Genomic DNA, 25,222 nt, shown 5'->3' with positions numbered 1-25,222 from the left:
AAATATGAAATTCATGATTTTATTAGATCACTTGTCATTCTCGGAAAATGGATTCTCTGACTAAAAGAGAAGAGGAGAAGTTACCACACATATCACATGGTTTGATGCAGAGAGTTAGTGAAAACTGGGGCTGGGTTGTGACGTTGGGCGTAACTATAATTTGGTTTTTAATTGTCGGATCCCAATATGTCTATGCCCTCACATTTCTAAAACTCCAACAAGATTTCAATGGATCTGCAACTATGGTTGGTAAGTGTATCAGCTTTCACTTATTTCATTTAGTTTTGTTTTGCTTCATTTCCCAGCATTTTATTAATTCTCATTCCTACGTTTTTTCATCTGAAAAATAAAATGAAGTCACAAATAAAATCAGATAGATTAGAATTAATTTATTATTAAATCAATTAGATTAATTTGGTTTTTATCCCAATTTATCTCATTTCCGTTACGAATATCTTTAGATTTTATTTCTTGTAGTATACGGCGTTACAAAAGCAAAAAGCAATTATATCATAATCATTTCATTCATCACATTATTTCTAACGTTTATTAATATTGTAGCACATTTCATGTCAATAGGCCTACATTTAATTTCTTCTCATTTCATCTAATTCATTTAATCTTATTTTGTATTTCCATCTTATTTTGTCCAGTTTTATCTCCATTCATAACGTTTTATCTCGTTTTGTGTTATGTCATATATCATTTCATCTCATCTTATTCCATATCATTCCATACTATTTCATACCATTTCATTTCATTTTATTTAATCCTATTTTATATTATTTCATCTCATTTTGTCTCATTTCATCTCATTTCATTAATTTCTTGTCATTTAACCTCATTCAATATTATTGTACCATACCATCACATTTCATGTAATTTTATCTCATTTTATCATCTTTTACCTCATTCCATTTAATTTTATTTAACATTAAAAATTGTACAAATAGGCTACTTAAATGATTAGGCCTATAAGTTGCAATTTATTTTATTACTTATTATTTCACAAATTCCTTTTGGAGAAACTATTGTATATGAACCTTTTCTAATGTCTTGTGTTATATATTATTGCCATAGTAATTGTTAATAATTTCACTATGTTTTTTGGATTGATTATTTCGCAGGACTAATTGGTTCAATTTACCTATCGCTTGGTTGTGGCCTGTCCCCAGTGACGTCATTGCTACAGCGGCGCTACTCGCATCGTATGATAACTATAATGGCTGTCCTCATCACCTCTGTGTCCTACATTCTTTCATCATTTATGGACTCTTTAATCTTCCTTGTATTTACATTTGGTGTGCTTAGTGGTATTGGCTATAATTTTGTTTATACATCTCTTAATCATTTGTTGGTGTGTTATTTTCCATCTAAAAAGTGCCGCGGACCAATAGCAATTGCTAACGCTGGACAGACTATAGGTAAGTACTTTGATAATCTTCGTACCCACATTCATGGGGTGAGGTTGAGTTCAGGTACCAACTAGTTGAATATAGAATTAAAATTAAACACATCGTACGCAGTCCGGTTGTGTCAACACATTAGATTCAACATTTGGCAATTTTTCCTTAAATTGAAAAAAATACTATATATTTTAGGTTAGCCTATTATAATGTTAACATTTATTGTACCAACAATAACAGTATCGGGTTATAACTGTATATACTGAGTTTATAAAGATAAAAACGATGTTTTTTTATGTTTATTTCTAAACTTAGCACAACTCGGCTTAAGTCCTGCCATAGAGAAATTGCTCTCGCTGTATGGATGGCGGTGGACACTTCGAATTCAGGGTACGGTTATATGTTTAGTTGGCCTACTAGCCTGCATTGTGCTGAAGAAACCACCAGTATGGAAGACATCGGAGAAAGAAGATAAAAAGTCAAAGAAATGTCACAGTGGACAGTTAATGGCGGTTTTAAAATTGCCTGAGACTTGGATTTTCAGTATGTCAACATTCTTAACTGGAGTTGCATCCACGTTCCTGTATGTCTACATTGTAAGTTTGTACGAGTACTTTATTTATTTATTTTACATCATAACCAACAGCGAAAATCAATCGACATTTACAGGTACACAAAACGTGTGGCGTGGTTCTTGAATTCGGGTTCCACGACAGGAGCTCTTTTCACATTGATAACTTTCGCATTTATAATCATTCATGGTAGGTCTGAAGAACACAGGCTTTACATTCCCAGACGTATTAAGAATTCCTTTTTTCTATTTAAGCCACAATTCCAACTTGCAGATGTGTTGTGTTCGTGCTCCAAAGGTGAATACAATAGGGTGCTCATTAGCAACAAATCAGGGACTGGCAACATAATGAATTTATTATTTTGTTTCTTTCAGGGAAGTTACATCGTAAGTAAAGGTTTGTCGGAGGAACAGAGCGCGACTGGTATGATGCTGATTGGTTGTGGAAGCCTGGCAGTGTGTTTAATCGGCTCGATTTTGATCAACAGAATTTGTTTTCCTGTCATATACCTCATACCTGTCGTCTGTGTATTGAAAGCCTGTACTTTTACCATCATGACATTTGTTCAGACATTCCGGTCTGTGAACATAATGTGCCTAGGTACGAAAATTAATCTTAGGCCTCAAAAACAACTTTAAAACAAGCTGAATGTTCATTAACGTATATATCAAAAATCGTAAGTGATTGGAATGGGACTCACGACCTCTAGATGACTATCCTGGTGGTTATGATCGGTGTTCTTGATGGTAGAAGTGATGATGATGATGATGGCTACGACAATATAATGACGTCAACGGCAGTGAAGATGATGATGCTGCTAATATTGTCCATGATGTTTCGTAATTAATCAACCAATCAATCAATCAACCAATCAATCAATCAATCAGTCAGTCAGTCAGTCAATCAATCAATCAATCAATCAATCAATCAATCAATCAATCAATCAATCAATCGATAATGCCATTTTTGTTCAATACAGTTATAGGAGTACTCAGAACTGGCTATAATATATTGCTTGTACCACCGGCAGTCGAGTTGCTAGGGACGTCCAGGGCGCTGGAGGCAACTACAATTGCCATTTCAAGTCTTGGGTTTGGGTACTTTTCTGGATCTTACGTATCAGGTAGGTTGCGTTAATCACATAGGCCTACTCTCTGTAGTTAAATAGAAAAAAAAATCCACACCTATTGGAAAATAAATTTGATTTGCAAATAATTTCACAGATAAACCGGGATTAAATATTTAGGTAGACCTTTATTAATAATAAACCTATAAAATTATTGTGTTGGCCAAGCCCGACTGACCTAAATGTACGAAATTGAGGTTCGGCATTTTTATTTATTTTTTTATTTTTTATTTCTATTTTTTTACAACAAAAAATATTTTGTATTTTAATGAGCTAAAAAGGTTGGAATAAGACTATCTTGCTGGACGGTAGGTGATGCGACAGTGTTATGCGATCGTTTTGCTCTTAAATATAGATTTTAAAAATGGTCTTCTTCATAATGATAATAATAATAATAGTAATAGTAATAGTAATAGTAATAGTAATAGTAATAATAATAATAAAAATAATAAAAATAATAAAAATAATAAAAATAATAAATAATAATAATAATAATAATAGGTTCTTAATATAGCGCCCTATAATTATTTAAAAAAAAACGGCATTGGCAGATTCCCAATTTCAACTTTACAGTTTTTGGGAAGGGCGTCCCCTCCTATTTGAGGTTTGTTTGCAATTAGTAGACTGTTAGACGATCTTAGACGGCATCTGAAAAGAAGCAGGCTTAAAATAGAAAGTGTATGTTGTACCAGAGTACACAAGAAGCACACGCAAAAGACGAATGACCATTATTTTTCTTTTCACGGTAAACGAAGGAGGGTGGCTAGCCACCCTATTCACCCCTCTACCGTCCGCCACTGTAATTTATGGTATCGTCCTACAACCCCTCTTTTATACCAACTTGATCAGAAGTTTAAGAACCTTTAGGGAATTGTTAGAAACCCTACTATTTTAGTGATAGGAACGAAATTTTATGGCTCGAGCATTTCTAGGTGGCCGGAAATGGCATAAATTCAATGTAATTTTCATTTTTTCTGATATTATCTTAAACTTTCAAAAAAAGGTAGAAATAATTTGATTGTCTAAAAAACATGAAGGCAAGGCCATGGCAAGGGTTCAGGGCTAAAGCCTGCTAGTTGCCAGAGCCATATCAGGATTTTAGAGTTTCTCTAATATTTGACTTCATAACATGGTGTATCAACAAGAAAAAGTACAAATTTAAGTACAGTAGGGCCTATACCATGGAGGAAGTAGTTTAGGGAATACAAAGATATTGCATTGCACCGCAACAAATTGAGAGATCAAAGATGACTCTGAGAATCGTGCCACCGAATTCCGTTTTTCTGTTCTGCTTCATTCGCTGTGTTATGTTACGTCAATAGTCTTTGTACTTAATTTTAAAACGTTGTCTACATTCCTTCAAAAAAATCTTTGTATTTGTGTCTAGTAGCATTTGCTGATACACAACGATAGTCTATTAAATTGACCGTTAGGACCTCTAAACTCATGAAAAGATGCTGACGATCAGAAGGCTTCGCCCATGAACACTTGCCACGGCTTTGGTGCTCAGCAAGCACAGAGAGTGCTCGCCAAGCACCAGGGCCAAGCATCAGGGTCTCCAGCTCCGGTTGTTACGAAACTACATATTCTCTGACAAGAAGAGCTACGGTATAATTCTGTTTTCATGTACTGCAAGTGATGAACTAATTAAAGTTAGGCGTCGTTGCCAAAATTTCTGAAATTGGTAAGGGCGGGGAATTGAATGTCCTTCACTTATGGGGTTTAAGTTGTATTGCCGCACCCGCAAGTAATCAGAGCCGGCTTTACCCGTATACCTTGTGGTGATATGACAGTTTGGCTGACTCCAACCATACATTTTTTAAAAATTATTTAAATTTTTTATATTGTATTTTCAAAATTAATGAAAGTACGAGAAAATGTCTGGCCATAGCCAAGAGTGGTTACGGCGGCCCTGTAGACCCTCCTCAAGAAAGTCTCTCCCTGGATCCGCCACTGTAAAACATGTATTTCGTTCTTTTTACAGGTAAAATGTTTGACGCATTTGGGTCCTACGACATCGCACTCTACATATGTGCAGCACTGTATATAACTTCGGCTACGTTGGCTCTGATAGCTCCACTTTATCAGCGATATTTTGTGCCTGATAGATACATGGTTGATATAAAAGTAACGGCGATAAATGACGAGAATAAGAATGTCCTTACGAGTACCAACTACGAGCGCTTATTCATCGAAGAGCGAGAGAGTGTCATATAGGCCTTGCAGTTGTATACTTTTTTATTGGAGTGAATCAATGATAAACTCTATGTAAACGCACAACATAGATAAACAAAAGGTCATGGGAAAAGATACTAACTCTGTAAAAATCAAAATACAAAAAAAAAATAAAAAGAAATGCCAGCAACATAAATAAACTATCACTATAAAACATGATTTTATGTGGGACGATATTTATATATGCCAGAAGTATAGAAACCATGAAAAGTAATAAATGTGTTATATGGTATTGAATATAACTTGTAAGAGTTCTGTTGCATATATTGATATTAAAAATAAAGTATTTATATATTATATTATACAAGACGCTCTGGAGGTTTACCGGTGTCCAGTTTTGGGTTTTTCCAGGGAACAGTTCACTGTCACGTTTTTCTACGTCATCAATTTTTGTTTTGCCAATTCACATTCGTATATTTAACAGCATATCCTGTTAGATGTTTTTAGGATTCCACAAAACGGCAGAGTAAACGTATATGTAAACTCGTGAAGTCCATTATTAAAACAGTAGTCAGAAAATGGAGATTTATTTACACAAATTTGACCAAATATAATTATACAGTAATAACATCGATCACTGGAACGGTGATATATCGCCGTACAGAAACAATCCATAATTTGCAAGCCCTGTCTTGTTCCAATAGGCCTACAAATTTCTTGAGCATGGGCCAAACCGTCTGCAGTTTTTCAAAAGAACGACGAATAATGGAAACGAAGATGTCACGTACGGTATTCGTTACCGATTTTAGCAATAATAATGTGAACAATAAGAATAATAAATTTATGCAAAATATGTTTAAGTACATATAGAAATTTGAGTTATTAAAAAATTTTCAAGAGCCAGCCCATAAGGTAAAAGTTACACTTTACTTTTGGCGAATCCTACAAGGTATTGTCTTTCGTGTAATGATTTTCCTGTTAATATATATATTGTTTTATTATATGGTGGGTTCGTGTAGCATAAAAAATGGTATATGTGATAGATGATATAATGATATATAGCCCATTTATGCAATATCAGACCTTAATGTAAATGTTTTTGTTTTAGTTGGTGTATTGTTTATATGAACATGAAAATGATTTTGTTACCTACTGAAATGAAATAGAGAATAAATAAAAAAATGAAGTTTAAATTTATGTGGATGTCATAGTATAAAATGTTCACAAATTTAACCAATCATTGGCTGCATTTGACTGGTTCGTTTTGTTGACAACGATATTTCGAGTATTACTTTCATTTAACTGGTTCGTAAAATTAAGGTAAACCAGAGTTAATTTGCAATAAGTTATCCACGTGACCAAAATACACATATGGACGATTTGTCAGATTAGCAACAATATCTGCGTTAACATAATTTATATTAAATTTCAGAAAATAATAATTATAATATTTACCCACATAAAGTCAAAAAAGAATTGTAGGCTAACAGAAAAAAAATTGTTTTTTTACAAAAACATCTACCAGCCATTTTGTTTTGTTGAGTATTTATCAGTTTTCTATTCGCCTGGTCATTTTTAAGTAGGATTTTACCACTGCGCAGGCAGGCATGGTTTAACGAAGAACAACCAGTCGAATTCAGCCATTTAGTACGAATTGTCATATAAATAGAGGACTCAATGATACAAAACATGCATCAAAATTTTCTAATTAATTTGAAAATTAATTTACACTCACTAAATGAATTATGAATTGTTCTTTCGTTTATTACACATCTAATAAATTTTGAAATACTTTTCCATCAAAACTGCATTTACATTTAAGCATTTAAAGTCGATAGCAAATGTTTAAGACATAAATACGTTGATAAACATCTCCCTCTTGTCATCAGTATCTTTAAAATTCTACCAAGCATTCAACCATCAAGAGCAACACGATCAAGAACTGTCTAGCTAGGCACGTTTACGTTGATACTCCTCGTGGTTATGTAACTTACGATATGTATGGTGCTACTGTTCGTGGTTCAGTAACTTGGACATGTAAGACACTACTGTTTGTGGTTGAGTAACTTGGACATGTAAGATGCTACTGTTCGCGGTTGAGTAACTTGGACATGTAAGACACTACTGTTTGTGGTTGAGTAACTTTGACATGTAAGACGCTACTGTTTGTGGTTGAGTAACTTTGATATGTAAGGTGCTACCCTTCTTGGGTGAGTGACTCAGACATGTAAGGTATTACTCTTCGTGGTTGAGTAACTTGGGACATGTAGGGTGCGACTTTTTGTGGTTGATATGCAAGGCTCTACTCTTCTTGCTTGAGTAACTTGGACATTTAAGGTGCTACTCTTCGTGGTTGAGTAACTAAGATGTGTAAAGTGCTACTCTTCGTGGTTAAGTAACTTGGACATGTAGGGTCCATCCAGTTCATAGCCCATCTTGCGGTAATAGTCTCTTGTACCAACACCTAGATAATGAAACAAAGGTTTATAACTATAAAGGTTCTCTATATATATACAATAGTGTGCGTGAGTCTTCTGTACTCTAAAAATTTCATTAAATTAGTTCATCTTAAAAAAAATTTTGTGCACATTAAACAACATCTTGCATTAGTTTTTTGTTTGAATTAATTTTTCCTAGAAAAAATATTAATCAGGTATATACCTCTTGTTTGACAAAACTAGATTGTAAAATGCAGCCACATGTTTTAAAATCCTAGATCACTCCAACAAATGAAAAGCATAAAATTAGGAAAACCCAAAATTATTTTAGCATTACCTGAAATGACAGCAATCTTAGATGAACCATGTTCTTCCCTTGCAATGCGTGCTGCCTCCTCCATCAACAACATCCCAAAACCCTGATGTTGGAACTTCGAAGGGTCACGTGCATTCACCGGTACTACGCTACCATACCTGACATATTTATGTTAAAGAATACCTAATGGAAACCTTTTCCTACAAATAGTAATATATGAGCACACCTATAATCCCACAATGGAATTGGCGACCGGGACACAAAAAGGGCCCCCAGTCTCAGAAAGCCACAGGGCCCCTAGCATTATGGTACTCCTCAGGGTACTCATCATAATTACACATACTGCACATTCAAACTTAAGTTTATTTATTCAAAAAGGATACACATGCAACTCCCTGACAATTGACACACCACCTTTCAACTCTGACCTGTAAGTATCCTTCGAACACTTTCGTAAACGTAATAAGCCAATTAAAATGTCTTGTTCAGGATCTTCATAAGATAGAAAAGTCTCCCACCCTCCTCCAGCACAATAATCTCTCCTAATCAATTCAACCTGGTAAAAAAATTGTAATGACAATAATAGCAGTAATAAAAAGATAATCTGAGGGCACCATACTTATGTACTGAAAAAATAATGGCCGACGGTCGACCCGCTTTAAACGAGGACTAGCATTATATGCCTTGCATTGCAAGACCATCAAATGGCGAAGTTTGCATGCCATCCGGACCACTTCCAGTCCGGCGGCGAGAATTTGACACAAGGTGGATCCCCTCGAGTCTGCCTGTTGGCTCGGTCTGTTGTGGCTGGAAAATATATAAATAACATTCTAAAATCAGCATCTTACTTCCGATCAGCACGAAATTCAAGGAGGACCGGGATACTTGTGACAGCGTCAATATGTGAAAATTTGAAGTAAATCGGTCCATTAGATTTTGATTTATGCACCCGAAAGGACATACAGACAGACAGACCCACGCACAGACATGCACTATTACAATACCCTTCACCTTTTTTTCAAAAAGGCGAGGGTAACAATGTTACAGTTAATTAAAAAATATATATAATTAAGTTAAAAGTACAATATCTGACTTCATAAGGTCTGACTTTGTGATGAATTTCCTGGATGCCCACTTCACGCGTGCGAACGTCACGACAATGTGTTCCTAGATCTTTCATACGAGCTAGAGCAAGTTCTCGTAAGTTACCATGTTCTACACCAGACGTCACTAATGGCATGGGAATGTCCCTGTTCAAGAAACAATGCGGTCATCACTACACAGAAATATGCACTTTTAAGATAACAGAGTATATTATGAATTCATATAAATCGATTAATCAACAAAAGTACTTAATAAACAAAACCTTTTATTAATCATCCTTTTAAGTATGTTTTACCTGTCATTATATTTTAACTGTGTATACTTTTTTCATAATTTGTATATTTATAGAAGAATGTTTATTGACATGGTTTGCATAATTCTATGTATATTTTTTGGACAAACATTGTTAAATGTTAAACCCCTTGACTGGGAGGCACTATATACAACATGAACAATTGCAATTTATAAAATTGAGATAATTCATTTTCTTAGAAATAATAGAGTATTAAAAGTGAAACAGTCTGTTAAGCTTTCACCTTTGAACTCTGTACACCCGTGTCCATGGTGGTACTAAAGCCAGTATCCTAGCAACAAGGTCGATAAGTAAGCTTGGTGGGTAACTCTTATAACGGCCTGTCTTCCACAGCTCATACAAGCCAGTTCCACGAATGACAAGTGTTGGGTACAACTTCAAACCATCTGGTCTAAAGGCTGGATTCTCAAAAAACTCCTATTAAAAATGCAAAACAAAAAAGAAGTATACACTGTTTATATGTCATATATGAACGATAAGCTTAATATTCAATGTAAATTTAAATTTACTTCTGATTATTTTTTTTCTTATTGTTATAACACTTACAATAAACTGCTCTACATCTCGTTCGAAGTCTACATTTGGCAGGTCTGGCATCATGTGGGAAACAACTTTAAATCCGCAGTCTTTAGACATTTGAAATGATTCACAGACTGCTTTTACAGTGTGGCCCCTGAAACAAAAAAGAAAGTAATGTAAAAAATTAATCCTCAATAGAATTCACAGAATGCTGAGATTATCTCCATTGTAAGATTAATTGCTTATTAACCCACACAACATTATTAACGTCTCACCAAAACATTACATTGCAAACCATCTAACAAGCCCTCGTGACCTGACTTTGGATATTAAGCCGCTTATTGTACATCACACTTACTGAGCATCATATATATTTTTTTACATACAGCTGGAAAAGTCAGAGTTGCTGTTCAATCTTTGAACACTTCTATGGATTGCCGACGTTATATACTAGTTTCATCATTTGATTGATTAGTCTATTAAAGGATTCAGTCTTAAAACCCTTGCACCAAATGTAGGCTAAAAACACTTCCAACAAAGGATTGTTCTTCAGGATGTATTAAGTACAAATGTATTTAATAAAATTGTACTATAATAAGCTTTTTCACTATTTTCTTCCAAAATTATGAACTACCTGTTGGTATCACGTGCAACATCTTCGTAAACACTCTGAACACCAATCTCAAGTCTTGTGCAGCCATAATTCAGCATATCACTGTCAAAAAAACATAATGAAAATATTCATTCTGTCTGTGAACATATATGTGATGTGTCATATGCTAGATAAAATCATACAATAGAAGGCAGTGTGTATACCTCAAGTGTTTCTTTAGACAGTAATCTGGTCTTGTCTCTATGGTAATTCCAATACACTTTGTTTTGCTCCGTTCTGAATACCTGCAAAAGAAAATTTTGTCAGACCATAGTAAAAAACAATGTTATTCCTTGATGTTCAAGTAATAATAGCAGTGTCAGCATTAACCTCACTATTGCCATTTAAAATATAAATATCCCCAATTTTCTACCTATAAACTCATTGTGCTAACCTTACAGTAATTAGCAAATATTATAAGCTGGTGCACAGGACAGACATGGAGGGTTTCAGCTTGGGGAGGTCTTCGCCCTGCAGTGGGCCATTAACGGCTGAAATGATGATGATAAACTGGTGGGATGTGGTTGGTTGTTGAAACACAAGAATTATTACGAAAGCCCAGACAGCGATCACCTACAGTAGCTTAAATCATTCTGATTCCTTTGTTGTTCTATTTAGAAGCACTCTGTCCTTTAAATAATCATATTATCCTCCATTATTTTACTCTGGAATAGACTACCACAATCAGTGGTATACTCAAAAACTATATTCACATTTTAACAAAATTTAATTGAATACTTAAAAAGTTAAACCCTTTGCTGTCTTGTTTTACCTAATGGTCTGTATGCGCAGGGTAACAGGGGGCTGTATGGACCAGTACACCGGGGTAACCCCCTACTCTTCTCAAAAGATGTACTGGGTTCTTTAAAGTGCACATGAGCCAATTGTGTACACTTGACCTACGGTTTATAGTCCTTATCCGAGAAGACTTGTTCCACCAACAGAACCACAGACGAGCGTGCCGTTTGAACCGATATTATGCCTGTAGGTTGCGGTGCGATTGCCTTAACCGCTCGACCATTCAACCGTTTGCATTTTATTTTATTAAGTTTAATTAAGGGGGGGGGTTAATTATTAGCTACTAGTCATGATGACTATGTAGCTATCTGGCCTCTCCAGGTTGTATACCAAATTTTCATAAATAAAAAAAATGAATAACAATCAAAAAAATACTTACTTGACAGCCTCTGAAATGTTGTTACTCGTGTGACCAGATAATGCATCATGTAAATTTCGAACAAAGTAGTCCCTGTATTCTTCAGATAAAGCCATGAACGTCCCTCCCATTATGATGAACTCAACCTTGTCAACACTATGTCCAAGAGACTTCAACTGTTAAAAAATTGAAACACAGCTCATACATTACCTTACAAACTTATTTATTTTTAAAACTGAGATTTGATAAATGATCAAACTTTCTTATTATGCACTTCAAATTGCCTCTAAACGGTAGTACTGACTCAGCTAAATAGCGTATCTATAAATAATAGAACAGATTGGTTAACTACAGGTGGCCATTTATCAACTGTTAAACCAAAAACATTTAATACAATAATTATTAGCAACCAAGATATTTTTGATTATTTGCCGAGCAGAGCAGACCAGACATGAAGGTGAACAATGCAAGCGTATAGAACTTCAAAAATAAAATAAATAGATATAATTTAATGAGGAACCAAGGATCTCCGAGGCTCAGTCAACAAACATAGTTAAAGCTTATGATTTCAGAAATGACACCAGTAACAGGAACATGTTTTGATCTCACCTGTTCTACTCTGTGCCTTGTCTGTAGATAGGGGTTGTACCTGGCTCTTATGGCTCTCATTGAGGTAGGCTGCAATAATTCAAATAGAACAAAACATCAATAGATAATAAAAAAAGCTTATTTAAATTTAGTAAACAAGCAAAATATATATAAAAAAACTCTTACTTCATAGCCAGTATATGACTGAGTTGAGTATTCAAAGTCCGAGTCTGGACCTCCAGGGCAGTATACACAAATGTTCCCAGTCATACTGATGTGTGGGCAGCGGTGAGGTTTGCACATTACAGCAACAACTGCAATCTACCAGCAGAAGAATCAGTGCATGAACACAATAATTACTGTAAGAACATTGCAATAGTTCATAACTTTAAAGTACTGTGGTCATTTTACAAAATTAAAATATGATGCTTAATTCCATGACAATACATTATTCAACTGTGCATTCTGACAGTTAATCTAAAGTGGTGGATCTTGGGGTGGGTTGGAGACGAAAGAAACCCTACTTTCCGACTGTCAAAATTGGGGGCTACAGTACAGATACAGTGTCTCAGATGTGAGGGTACAGTTAAAGTCCCATGCATTTGACTTGGGCCATGGGGTTCAGTGGTCTAATTCCAATGCATAACCGGAAATTTTGTTTAATAACATGGAATAAATGACTCAAGTAATTACTCACTTACCCCACTTGCAGTACGAATTGGCTTAGCCTTTAACTTAGGAAGAAGGGCCTGTAATCAAAATTAAATTTCATATTACGCATTATGACAAATATTTAGCAATTAATTTTCTTGGAAAACTAAAAAAAAAAGCATTAATATTATTATCATTTGTAAGTATTATTCATGAAATACCTTTTTGTGCTCTGTTGGGACGGCTGCTATGATGTCCACTAGTCTGGGTTGAGACGCTAGGCCATACTTGCGCGCCGTCAAACTTTTGACCCGATTCAGGTTGATATCTTTGCATTCCTTGTGTGCATTGATCAACTGGTTTACTATCTCAGATACTGTTAGCACCATTAATTCCTGATGAGAAAGCTGAGGCCCTATGACACAGAAAGGAAAATGAAATTTATAGAAAACAGTATCCCCTGTGCAATTAAAATACTGTACTTTACAGTATGGTGTATATTATGGCTAGGGATATACCAGAGGTGTTATATTTCATAAACCGGACTTACTGCAATTCTGCCTGTGGATATTTCATAACCAAAATTGAAATGTTATGTTTATAAAAGAAATGTCTGTGTGACAGTGTTACATGAAGTCTGAGTATGATAATCCTGGCTGGTTCTTACAACATTTGTGCCACCCCATTTCCTCACTAAAGGTAAGAAAGAGTCCAAGAATATATGCATTCGGAGAAAGCCTACCCTATCCTGAGCCGAGCTAGGCTAGGCCTAGTACAGAGCCCTCTATATAGAGTGGTGTACGTGACTGGGGAGTCTAGGCCTACCTAGGGCCAACTATTCTAGCCTAGTTTGAGGCAGGCTAGGCGGTTAGCCTAAAAAAAGTAAAGACCAAGCAAGGGCCTAGCTAGGTTATGGCAGTCATACGTAAATCGGCACCTGCCACAACCATAATTTGGCACGCCCATTGAATAGATGCATTTTTAATTGATCGTACGAACCTTTACGTTTGTTTTTGCCCATTATTTTTTTAAGTTTCCTCCAGGTGTCAGTCGAACGGATGACTTCTTGCGACTTAAAAATCAACAAACATGCACACGTTTTAGTTGCTCATTAAAACGCCCTCTATTGTTAATGTCATTTCTGGCGATTGCATCAAGCAAGGACTTATTGTATCGGGCCGTGAAAATGACAAAAACAAAAAACAAAAAACAAATCATAAAAAATAGTTTTGAAATTAATTTGCTCATTTTGCAGCAACATACAACTTACTAATTTGAGCATAGAAATAATTGAATTTAAAAAATGTGTGCCCTGATTTTTAAACTGGATAATAATAAAATAATTAAACACAGTGACTGGAAATGTGACTTTAAAATAATGGGTAAACATTTTCTAAATAGGCCCTACTCTAACTTCTATGTTCAAGTTGATAATGTTTATGTTACTTTAAATGGGCAAGTTAATTCCAAAAATGATTTTAATGATTTTTTGGTATTTTGCATCTTTCAAAGTCCTTGAAAAGGGCCCACTTTAAATATTAAAAACTTTCAAGATTCAATAGTTTGATTATTTCGTAAGTCATCGAAGGTTAGTATCTACTTTCCTATTCACAAAATAACAAAACATAAACAGGTCTACTCTGCGCCCTGCTCTACGTAAGAGGTCACACAGAATGGAATCCCTCTTTTTGAACACGGTGTCCCTTAATGCTTCAACATTTATTATTTTTAAAAAAATTGTATGCAACAAATACAAAATACTACAATTAAATTTACATATTTGTTTCAGCCATTAACTTATGTTTTCTGTAACTCTATAGCCTAAACATCGGCTCTGGATCCAGCCGCTCCTCTCACAGGGTTTGGTTAGTAGAATCAGTCTTCCGGATAAGGACCTAAAATGGAGATCCTGTGTACTGGCTAGTGTGTACTTTAAAGAACCCACTGCATCTTTGGGAAGAGTAGGGGGTTACCCCGATGCTGTGGTTTATTTCAGTCCCTGTCGTTATGGAATGATGTGAACATGCTATGTAGCTACATAAAGCGCCTCTTTACGGCTGCCAGTAGTCACAGAAAATGCGTTACTTTGCAAAGAAAAATAATAAGCATTTGTATCCTATGTGAGGATCCATGTTAAATGTTGTCGAACATGAAAAAGATCTTGGTTGGTAGGCCTATCACTTTCAATTCTAAACTTGTAATGTTCAAGTTGTGGGTGTTGCAAGAGAGCAAATCGAAAGTTAGGCAAAATATTTCTTAATAGGAATGAACGGTTTTCTTGGCTTGTACAAGGTATCGTAATTGTCGTCCTATGTTTAAATAATGTAATGTGGTTTTTAACTCGCTACATCATAGACAGTGGTGGCGCCATAAGTTGGCCGACAGGGGTCCGACATGTCCGACGGAGGGGTTCGAACCGGGGCCGACAGAGCCTCGGTCGACGGTCCGGAATGAAAAATTCCTTTAGAGTTCACTGGGAGATTTTTTATGGTTTATGGTCCAATATGTGCTTTTAGACCACAATATTAGGGATTCGATCAAAATAACGTTATTTACATAGGAAAATGATTTTTTTATATATTTTTTTGATCCGACGACCTAGTCTAGCGTTGCAGATGAATCAGCGCATTAGCTGCCCCAACACAATCGGTAAGGCACCCCAAGTTGAACCAGGTTCAACCTTCCCGACAATTGTCACCAATAGGGTGAGTGATTGTATAGGGAAGCCAAGCTTTATTTTGATCGATTAAAGGTTCTTAACTTACTCTTGCGTACGGGAAACAAAGAGCGCATTTGTTAAAGATTTTCAAGATTTTAAATGGTATATATAATGTTTCTTGACTCTTTTTTAGAATTAGATACCGATGTCAGAACTCGTTGGTATTCTTTAATTTAAAGCTTAAGCATTCTCACACAAATTAGATGAGAGATTCGTTCAGTCGAAAAGGCAATTATTCTTTTGGAACTGATTCAGTTGTTTCCGCTAAAACCCTTATCGATTCAAAACATCCAAATATGGGCCGTCCGGATAATTATGTATTTGCATTTTATCTTCTCGTTAATCCCCAAAAACGTGTGTTACTAGTGTGTAGGCCTACACGTTTTGTTGTTGTTGGTTTTTTTTTTAATTATTAAACTAGGAAGGGATTAAACTTATTGTAACTATGAGAGTGGCTTATATCTATTTGCCATTTCAACTGACTTGGCGTAGCGACGAGTCATGGGGTCCGGGGGCGATAAAATGTAGGGAGCCCTTAAATATCAGTAAGCCTATTTTCGAAGTGACCGGTAAAAGACTATTTTATTACTAGACAATGTCAAAACATATAATGTGAAATATAATCAACTAATATTTTCCACATACAATTTTAATTTTAATATTTGCATGCAACGTATAAATTAGGACTGTCTATGCATAAATCGTCGTTTTCGTACGTGCATTTCATTCTAGCATGCATGTTACATGAATCATGAATGTAGGCATTATTAATCCAATGAAACTTTGCCAATATAAATAAGCATTATCGTTCAATCAAAAATTAGAGAAAAATCCCCTTCTAATAAATCTGCAACAGAGTTTGTTCGTGGGATTCTGGTCTACACTGTATTTGGCTTTTTGAAAAATAAAAGAAAAAAAATAAAGAAACTTGCAGTAGAGTGCTGGGTAGTAGTAAACGGGGAGCCCTTGGCCTCTCCGGTGGCCATTTGGACTGGCCCCAAAAAGCACAGTTAAAACCACTGTTAAGGCTCAGTTAGTAAAGTGTTAGGTAGAGGGCTCCGGGACCCAGGGATGCACCCCTGAGAGCTCACGGGCATGACGTCACTCAACTGAGTTTCCTGTTAGGACTTTTCTTGTGCTGATCCGCTGACCGCCGTAAAAACGAGGGTGGAAATGTATTCAACCTTGCTGTGGTGGCTGTGACACTAAATGGTGGTTGCCGACGATGATATTGATAGTGGTGGCGATGATGTAGACAATGCGATTGATAACGGTGGTGGTGGTGGTGATGATGATGATGATGATGATGATGATGATGATGATGATGATGATGATGACGATGATGATGATGACGCGACAATATAACTGATAATGGCATAATGATTTTGGTAGTGGTGATGATAATGATAATAATGAAAATAATAACAATGATCATGATTGTGATTGGCAATAGCAATGATGATGATGATGATGGAGATGTTAATGATAGTGATATTATGGTGATAATGATGGTGATCGTAGTGAGAAAAACAATAAACCACTAATAGATAATTGCAATATAATCTACTTTTATTATTCTCATCATATAAATCTTTTGTCATCAAGCTTCATAAAATGTTTTTAAAAAAAAATATTACCTCCAATATCATGTTTGCTGAGCCTGGTTAATAATTATATCCGGAGACTGAATGTACTTTCATAACTTAAAATGGCTTAATATCAAGGAACGCATATCTTTAAAGACGATGCTTATAACATATAAGGCACTCAATGGACCTGCCCCCAAATTACATCTCTAATCTCCTCAAACATAAATCTATTCCTCGCCTTCTTAAACCATTAACAAGCACCTTCTAGAGCAAGGCAGGTGGAGATATAAAAATCTGGGTGCCGCCTCTATATTATGGAATGCTCTTCCTCTTGATATCAAAACCTCATCTTCTGTCAGTATGTATAAGAAAAAGTTAAAACTTATCTCTTCCATCTCATTCTAATTTTTTTGACACACATTTAAATTGTTTGTTTTTTGGGTTTTGTATTTTTAAAATTGTTTTTCATAATCGTACTTGTAAGCATTGTTAATCAACATCAGCATGTTAATGTGCACTTTGAATAATACGGTACCATTGTCATATCGCCCTGAACATTGCATTCTGTCGTGGATATTGGCGCTACATAAATCCTTGTTGATTGATTGATTGATTAATTGATTGATTGATAGCAAAACCAGAATTTGAATGTGGCCTAACTCAATAATGTATAGTTACCTGCGCATTCTTGATAAAATCGCAACTAGGCCTATTGCTTCATCAGTTTAATCCACATTTATTTTCGGACCTGTATTTTTCATCCTAAATTCAAAAAGGCCTAGCACCACATGTACGTAGTTGTAATTTAGTTATACTTAGTATTTACATTGTGATTCTTTTAAAAATATTCTGTATAGGCCTACGTTATAACGTGGTACAACAAACTATTTCAGTCATTATATGACTAAATGTCTAGTTTTCCTGATTTTAATCTATCGTCACAAATACTCTATTATTAGTAATCAACGCTTCTTCTGCAGTCTTTTTCTGTCATTGTTGAAAATGTTTATCCCTAACTCACCTAAATAATAATCCACACGATGTATGATCGTCTATAAATTTGTTTTTGTTCTTACTTTTAAACTTGTAAATTTATAACCTAAGAGGGTTTTTTTTTTTTTTTTTTTTTTTTTTTATAACATCCATCCAAATGATTGACAACGAGATGATACCAAACGATAACTACAACTTTGATGTCTCGGCAAAGAGTATAGAATTGGTTTCGCCTTCATTTTTCCTTCTCCTTGGACGTTTTTCGAGTCCTGATTTTCTTTCCTGTCGAATATCGTGGACTAAGGTAATCAGTGGCGACGGGCACTTTATTTGAAGAGACGGTTTTACTGACAGGTCGTGCTTTCGGTCGAATAGCAAGGTCAATCCATCCGTGTCTGTTGTGCTTATTGTTTAGCTTCGGCTCACCTCTGCGAAGAACAAATGGAAATGGCTAGGCTTAATAAAGTATTCAGCCATTGCCTGATAAGATCGTTATCAAAAGTATTGCCATATATATAATTATAATAATCTAGCTTTCAACAATTTCATGTTACAATAACGTAGTTAAGTTATAAGAATTTTTGTTTTGTTTTGGTAGAACCATAAATACATGTTTATATCCTAATTTCTAACGATATAACGTTTAAAACGCTGCTATAACGTTGTGATAATGTTATTTCTTTTTACAAAACTTAACCACACTATTTGATTATGATGAGGATGATGACAATGATGATGTGATAATAATGACGGTGAGAATATTAAGTGATGATTGATTGGTTGGTTGAATTTTGGTTGATTGATTAATTTAAAGTTTTGATTAATTAATTTGTCATAGATAGTTGGTTGATTGTCTGATTGATCGATCGATTGATTGATTGATTACCTGATTAATTGAATTATTGGACGGATGGTTTATTGGATAATTTATTTACTGATTTATTGATTGAATAATTGGTAGGTTTATTACCGTATTAATAATTCATGAGTTGATTGATTAGTTGATTGATTTATAGAATAATTACTTGAGAAATGTTTTGACTGACTGACTGACTGACTGACTGATTGATGCATTATTTTTCTAGGGGTTGAAAAGTTGTCCGTATGGTTGGTCGATTGATTGAATGATTAATAGAATGTTTAATTGATTGATTGGTTTATTGGTTGATTGTTGGTTGGTTGATTGATTTAAAAAAACTAAATTAATTTAGCTTTGTTCATTATTAGGAGTGTGGCCAAATTGCTTAGAGAAAATTGTTAGAGATAATATCTCAGTCTAGGGTTAATGAGACTGTTCTCTGTTTGAATAAAACGCATTGGGTTTTAATTTTAAAAAAACCCAAAAAAAACACGCACACACATAGTGAAATTACATAGAATTTTGTCAAGTTTCAACTGAGTATACTAAAATTTCTGTAACAGTACACACATTCTAAAAGAGCTAGACATAATGTGTTAAAATAAAAGTTGCACGGTGCATATTATAATAAAATGATTGTATGCTAAAAATTAAAAGAACCGGATCTACCATCCTTTTAAGTAGGAAACTCCGATAGTAGTTTGAAACATCCATTTAAAATTTGGACCAAGAAAATATGACTCTGATAATAATGATAATATAGAGATTTTCTCTATCCGAGTTAAAGTTAACTCGCTGGACAAAGGTAATCAAACCGCCCGCTGGTGCCACCCCTGTTCACTTTCACATATCAATTACAGAAGAAATCGAATGACGTGATGAACCTGTACATACGTCTAATAGCCTGCATGCACTGATACTACTACCAAGATAAAACAGACATTAAATGGAATCATAAAATGTAAATTTACACAACGGAAGACAATGCACTTTAATGCTTACCTAACTACTCGTCCGAGTATTGTGTTTCCTTCAAATGTAATTTCACATTAAATATTAAGAAGTTCATTTTTTATGAATTATCGAAAGCATCGTAAAAATCGATAGGCCTATTTAAATTCACAGACGAAATTGCTTGCTTGCAATTTGATGACGGTATTAAACATACACAGGCAAACTTTAGAACTGTAATTCATAAAAGGATAGGATGTAATGTGGATCAGGAATAAATTTCAACGTAAAAGAAAATCACCTTTATAAGGATTTTCTGAAATTCAACTGAATCTATCGATTACGTTAATATACTTGCAATAACAACTGGTGAATCGTCTTGTTTTCGTAAGTCTCTAATCAAAATATTTAGCATTGCTGGAAATTTAACATTGCTGAAAATGTAAACTAATCCATTGAAAAAGCAGACTAAAAATAAAATTCAATATGGTGAAAAATAATAAATAATAATATAATAAAAATAAATACCGTACTCCATCACGTAATTAATTTTGAAAAAAAAAAGAAGCAACTCAATCGAAACGTCGAGACTTTCTCAACAGACAAAATGGTTCTTTTTTCCAGAATTATCTACGTGGTGTACATAAGTAGGGCCTATTTATTATTTTCATATTATTATTTATTTTCCACAATATTGCATTTTATTTTAAATCTTGTTCATTTTTTCATTAGATTGATTTAGTAAAACCTTTAAATAATGATAATAATAACATAAATGATATTAATGGTATTGTTACTATTTTACCTGAAGCATTTGACGCCGGTGGTGGTAAATCCGACCGTGGACTCCATTGTGTTTCCTCAGAAGATTTCCGCATTGAGTCTAATTGCATGCCATCATTTTCCTCTGGCATATCCTCTGTGTTCCTAAAGTATTCCTCTATTGCAGCTGCGCCGCGTCTACACACTTCTATCGGTGGTGAAATTAACTTGTTACCTTCAATGTTTGCTGAGTGCGGATATTCTGCCCAATCGAGACGTTTCAAATTGCCGAAATTTCTGGGTAATGATTGTAGCTTATTGACACCGAGCCAGACATTACGTAGCATTGTACAGTTACAAAGCGAGTCTGGGATGTGCTTGATAGAGTTGTACAAGAGGAGCAATGTCTCCAGGCTTACAAGTAGCCCAATATCTTCTTGGATCACTGATATATTATTGTCACTGGCGTCTAGAAACTCCAGTCTCTTCAATTTGAAAACCTCTCGTGGTATTTCTTCGAAAAAGTTATTTGCCATGTGTAAACTCTTAAGTCGTTGGAGGTTTTGTATTGATGACGGCAAGTCTGTGAGTAGATTGTTACTTAGAGTCAGTCGCTCTAGATTGTGGAGCTCGCCGACCTCCGGTGGTATAAATACGAGCTCATTTGTATCGAGGCAAAGTACGCGGAGGTTCACCAACTGGTTGATCCTACATGGAACCTCTGGTAACCGCCAGTGCAGACAAGACTCGCGTTCTGGGCTCAAATCCAAAAACTCGATCTTGATCATGTCAAACAACTCATCGGGGACATCATTGAGTTCTTTCCCGGACAGTTTCAGCCTTTTCAGATTGAAAATAGGATCTCGGTCAAGTCGAAGTTTCAGCTTTGACTTTCTAGGCGTTAGGGAGTCCATCGTTATATAAGAGAATGTTTCGGTGACGGGAATTGATCGTCACGTTAAAATATGAACAGCTAATCCACACGGTATATTTTCATTCTATAATAAATGTTTGAAAATTGAGGTTAAAAATGAACATATTATGTCGAAAAATTCCTGACCTATAGCTAAAGAGATTATGTTACATGTTCATCTAATCATACAAACATATATAATACACACACACACACACACACACACACACACACATAGTTACCAACCTTCTCGCATCGTGCGGGACGGTCCCGCATTTCAAAGTGATTTAGATGAAACACGCATTTTGCAGAAACACATGCGTCATCATAAATTTGCCACGCATTTAGCACAAGACTATGCGTGATAACGAATTATCACGAATTCAGTGGAAAATATATTTAAAATTAAAAGAAATTTGTTTTATTAATAATATAAAACCTTTCATGCAGTAACTTGAGTCATTAGACAGCTGTCGTTATCTCATTCGAAAATCAATTCACCCACAAAAATTTCTCTTTCTCGACCAAAACAACCCAGCCAACCACGCACTTGGCGCGTGTGGTCTTGGTGTTCATATTCACAACCAATTGTTGATTATGACTGAAACTCGGACCACACCGGGCCCCGCCCCTGGATGCCGGCAGGAGCCCTGACTGTCCCGGCCCCCAGCAAACTGGTGTAGTCACGCATTTCAAATCTCTCAGGTTGGTAACTATGCACATACACACGTAATTTTACAGCGTTAACGGCTATCTTGATTTATATTACATGCTTTTATTCGTTTCCAGCCTTAAATATTTAAACCACACGGTATATTTTCATTCTATAATAAATGTTTGAAAATTGAGGTTAAAAACGAACATTATGATGTTGAAAAATTCCTGTCCTATAGCTAAAGATACTATTTTATATATGTTCATCTAACAATCATACAAGTATCACACACGTAATTTAACAGTGTTTACGGCTATCTCGATTTTCAGCATATGCAATTTTGTTTCCAGCTGTACCTATTGTGTAATGGAATGTATCTGACGTCATTTGAATCTGTTCAACCATGAAGCCTCTGTGGTCTAATGGTTATGACGCTTGCCTTGAGAGCGAGAGATCGCAGGTCCAATCCCGTCAGAAGCATTTTTTACACAATTTATTAATTTATTTACCTACTTAAAAGACAACAATTTTTGAGAGCTATGCTACACGATGTATTATCATGCCCTTTATTTGAACACTGTATTTACATTTTTTTCATGATTTATATATCCAAAAAAAATCATCATCATCATCATCATCATCATCATCATCATCATCATCATCATCATCCCTCCAACATATTCCCTGTCTCTTATACACATCTAGATGTGTGATATTTCGGTGTTGATTTATTGTGCGAGACATGGATAACAAATTAATGTATAACAAGAGGTTGACATTTCAATTAATTGTGTAATTTTAGAAGCTACAGTTATACTCAAGCAACCGTGCACATATATTGTAAAAGGTGAAGGAGTTGGAAATATATACGTAGCCGATTATGTCGAATGGAGAAACTCAAAGATAAACCAATCAAACATATTTTTTAAGGTATTGATTTTTTTTTTATGCTTTTGCAAATTAATGGTATTGAAAGTAATCCAGATAAAAGTTAAGTGGACGTTACAATTAATGACGGTATGTGCGATCTGTTTAACAATCGATTTTTATAATTTTAAAATGAACTGTGCAAGCCGTACATCACATAAAAGTAATTTTAGTATGGAGACACACCTCCACTGGTGTTAAAAAGATGATAAATTTACAACAAAGAGATCAATTAAAGATATTTTTGAAGCAAAATGTTAAGTGTAGCAAAAATCTCTTGTTTTGATCTTCGTATTGAATGTTAATAACTCATTAATCTTTTTATAATGAGCTATTTAATTTTTTTAAAGATTTTTGTATGGTTTTCCCATACGTTATGATAAACGATATATCTTTAACTGTCTATAGTTGCAATTCTATCTGTATGTCGATCACATAAATGACGTACTCTATTATTGACTTAATGAACCCTGAAAACAGTTAAGCACAATTAAAATCAATAAGCTAAATTAAGCACAATTAAAATCAATAAGCTAAATTGAGAGTAAAATTGTGAATTAGCTTTCCATTAGGCTGTCTGCCATAATTATATTTTACACAATTGACAAAAACACTTTTAATAATTGGTTATTAAGAATAAGAATGTTGAAAGCAATAAAAAAGAAAACAAAATAATAAAATAGACATAAGAATTATCCAATTTTTTAAAGACATAATTTTATATTAGATGTATTCATTGTAAAACGTAAGCTACTGGCGTAGGACTAGGCCTCGTAACGCATTGGTAGAGCACCTTCAAGGTAGAGTTAAACCAGGAGGGATTTCATATCACAAAAGTGTATGTGGGCAGAAGTCAACAAATCACGTAAACCCTTTGGAACTTAGAACCCATACCGCTTCCATCCACCATTACATATGCTTGGTGTACGAATGACATGTGTGTGTGTGTGCCTTCATTTTCTTGTGACATGATAAGCATCAATGGCAGATCCAGTAATACGAAATAGATAGGCCCAGGAAGGATTTTCAGAGATTGGGATCTATACCACTTCAGCCTCACCGTGGTTGGGGCTGAGGCAAGAACATTTTTGATTATGACACCTCTAGATGACCGGAAATGGCACTCTCAAACTTTAATTTGAATATATTTTTTTTTCTCCTTTTCTCAGATTTTAAAAATAATTGTGATTTTTTTTTTTTTTAGGGGTGGGGTGGGTTGAATCCGCCAGTGAGCATAGTGGACTCATGTTTAGATTAGTCTAAACTTTAGTCCAACATATTCCTCCATGGTATAGCCTTCATGGCTGCAGCATGGAGGTATAAATAGTACCGCCATGGCTGCAGTAATAGGATAGTTGAAATGGATTTATCCTTTTCATGCTATCATCATCCACGCCTAATCGATTAACTTGAAGGGCGCGCATAAAAGACTTAGAAGGTCATTGATTATAGTCAATTCATTGGAATATTGATTTAAAAGCAGTCCGACGTATCAATGGAATATCCATTTACATCCTAGGTGCTGCGAGCACACCGTGTACTAATGGCAGGTTCAAGCTCAAAAAGTGTTTAAAACTGGTGGGAATCATAACGTATACCTAACATGATGTGCAGCAAAGGAAACTTCGGTGATGATGACACTATTGGTAGCAGAATAGTAATTTCTAATAGTAATGTAACATAACAACGGCAACAACAACAATAACATTAATAATAATAAATATATAACATCAAATATGATACCATATTAATTGAAATAAGAATATATATGAAATACGAATATATATGTATACAATATATATATAGGCCTATATTATATATATATATATAGATATATA

The 25,222-nt window shown here is 34.9% G+C and overlaps 3 protein-coding genes across 6 annotated transcripts in view; 1 reads left to right on the top strand and 2 right to left on the bottom strand.

The window, feature by feature from the left end:
* Positions 1 to 6,476, top strand: part of LOC117123852 (monocarboxylate transporter 11-like) — a 21,191-nt gene extending 14,715 nt beyond the window's left edge. For all 3 annotated transcript variants that reach the window (XM_033269885.1, XM_033269887.1, XM_033269884.1), the window contains 6 exons: positions 27 to 249; positions 1,128 to 1,424; positions 1,722 to 2,002; positions 2,353 to 2,578; positions 2,958 to 3,101; positions 5,089 to 6,476. In XM_033269885.1, the coding sequence (XP_033125776.1) occupies positions 48 to 249; positions 1,128 to 1,424; positions 1,722 to 2,002; positions 2,353 to 2,578; positions 2,958 to 3,101; positions 5,089 to 5,321 (1,383 nt within the window). In that variant the 5' untranslated portion in view covers positions 27 to 47 and the 3' untranslated portion in view covers positions 5,322 to 6,476. The remainder of the gene's footprint in view (positions 1 to 26; positions 250 to 1,127; positions 1,425 to 1,721; positions 2,003 to 2,352; positions 2,579 to 2,957; positions 3,102 to 5,088) is intronic.
* Positions 6,477 to 7,022: 546 nt separating this feature from the next.
* Positions 7,023 to 14,143, bottom strand: LOC117123851 (elongator complex protein 3). The gene is made up of 14 exons (XM_033269883.1): positions 14,016 to 14,143; positions 13,238 to 13,431; positions 13,067 to 13,114; positions 12,552 to 12,686; positions 12,387 to 12,455; positions 11,799 to 11,953; positions 10,786 to 10,866; positions 10,604 to 10,684; positions 9,997 to 10,123; positions 9,674 to 9,867; positions 9,127 to 9,283; positions 8,417 to 8,589; positions 8,055 to 8,191; positions 7,023 to 7,743 (listed from the first exon to the last, which is right to left on the bottom strand). Exons 1-14 carry the CDS (start codon positions 14,035 to 14,037, stop codon positions 7,658 to 7,660), a joined length of 1,659 nt encoding a protein of 552 aa, XP_033125774.1. The 5' UTR covers positions 14,038 to 14,143; the 3' UTR covers positions 7,023 to 7,657.
* A 3,143-nt stretch (positions 14,144 to 17,286) lies between these two features.
* Positions 17,287 to 25,222, bottom strand: part of LOC117123853 (leucine-rich repeat-containing protein 1-like) — an 8,973-nt gene continuing 1,037 nt past the window's right edge. Inside the window, exons 2-4 of one of the 2 annotated variants that reach the window (XM_033269888.1) lie at positions 20,933 to 21,887; positions 20,179 to 20,206; positions 17,287 to 18,745 (exon numbers count right to left, since the gene is read on the bottom strand). In XM_033269888.1, the coding sequence (XP_033125779.1) occupies positions 18,553 to 18,745; positions 20,179 to 20,206; positions 20,933 to 21,803 (1,092 nt within the window). In that variant the 5' untranslated portion in view covers positions 21,804 to 21,887 and the 3' untranslated portion in view covers positions 17,287 to 18,552. The remainder of the gene's footprint in view (positions 18,746 to 20,178; positions 20,207 to 20,932; positions 21,888 to 25,222) is intronic. The other variant, XM_033269889.1, reaches the window with a different exon arrangement.

The sequence above is a fragment of the Anneissia japonica genome, unplaced genomic scaffold, assembly GCF_011630105.1.
Source record: "Anneissia japonica isolate Jap-2015-1 unplaced genomic scaffold, ASM1163010v1 scaffold287706_len398110_cov188, whole genome shotgun sequence".
Classification (NCBI taxonomy): Eukaryota; Metazoa; Echinodermata; class Crinoidea; order Comatulida; family Comatulidae; genus Anneissia; species Anneissia japonica.
The sequence above is the reverse complement of the archived record's forward strand: the minus strand, read 5'-3'. Positions and strand labels throughout refer to the sequence as shown.

Excerpts from the sequence above, each read along its gene's own strand:
- LOC117123851 (XM_033269883.1), bottom strand. The coding sequence starts at position 14,037 with ATGGGCAAAAACAAACGTAAAG. Across the intron at positions 8,590-9,126 it reads ACAAAGTCAGACCTTATGAA|GTTGAATTGATTAGGAGAGA; the intron begins GTCAGATATTGT and ends TTTTTTTACCAG. Across the intron at positions 8,192-8,416 it reads ATTGTCAGGGAGTTGCATGT|GTATGGTAGCGTAGTACCGG; the intron begins GTATCCTTTTTG and ends TAAATATGTCAG.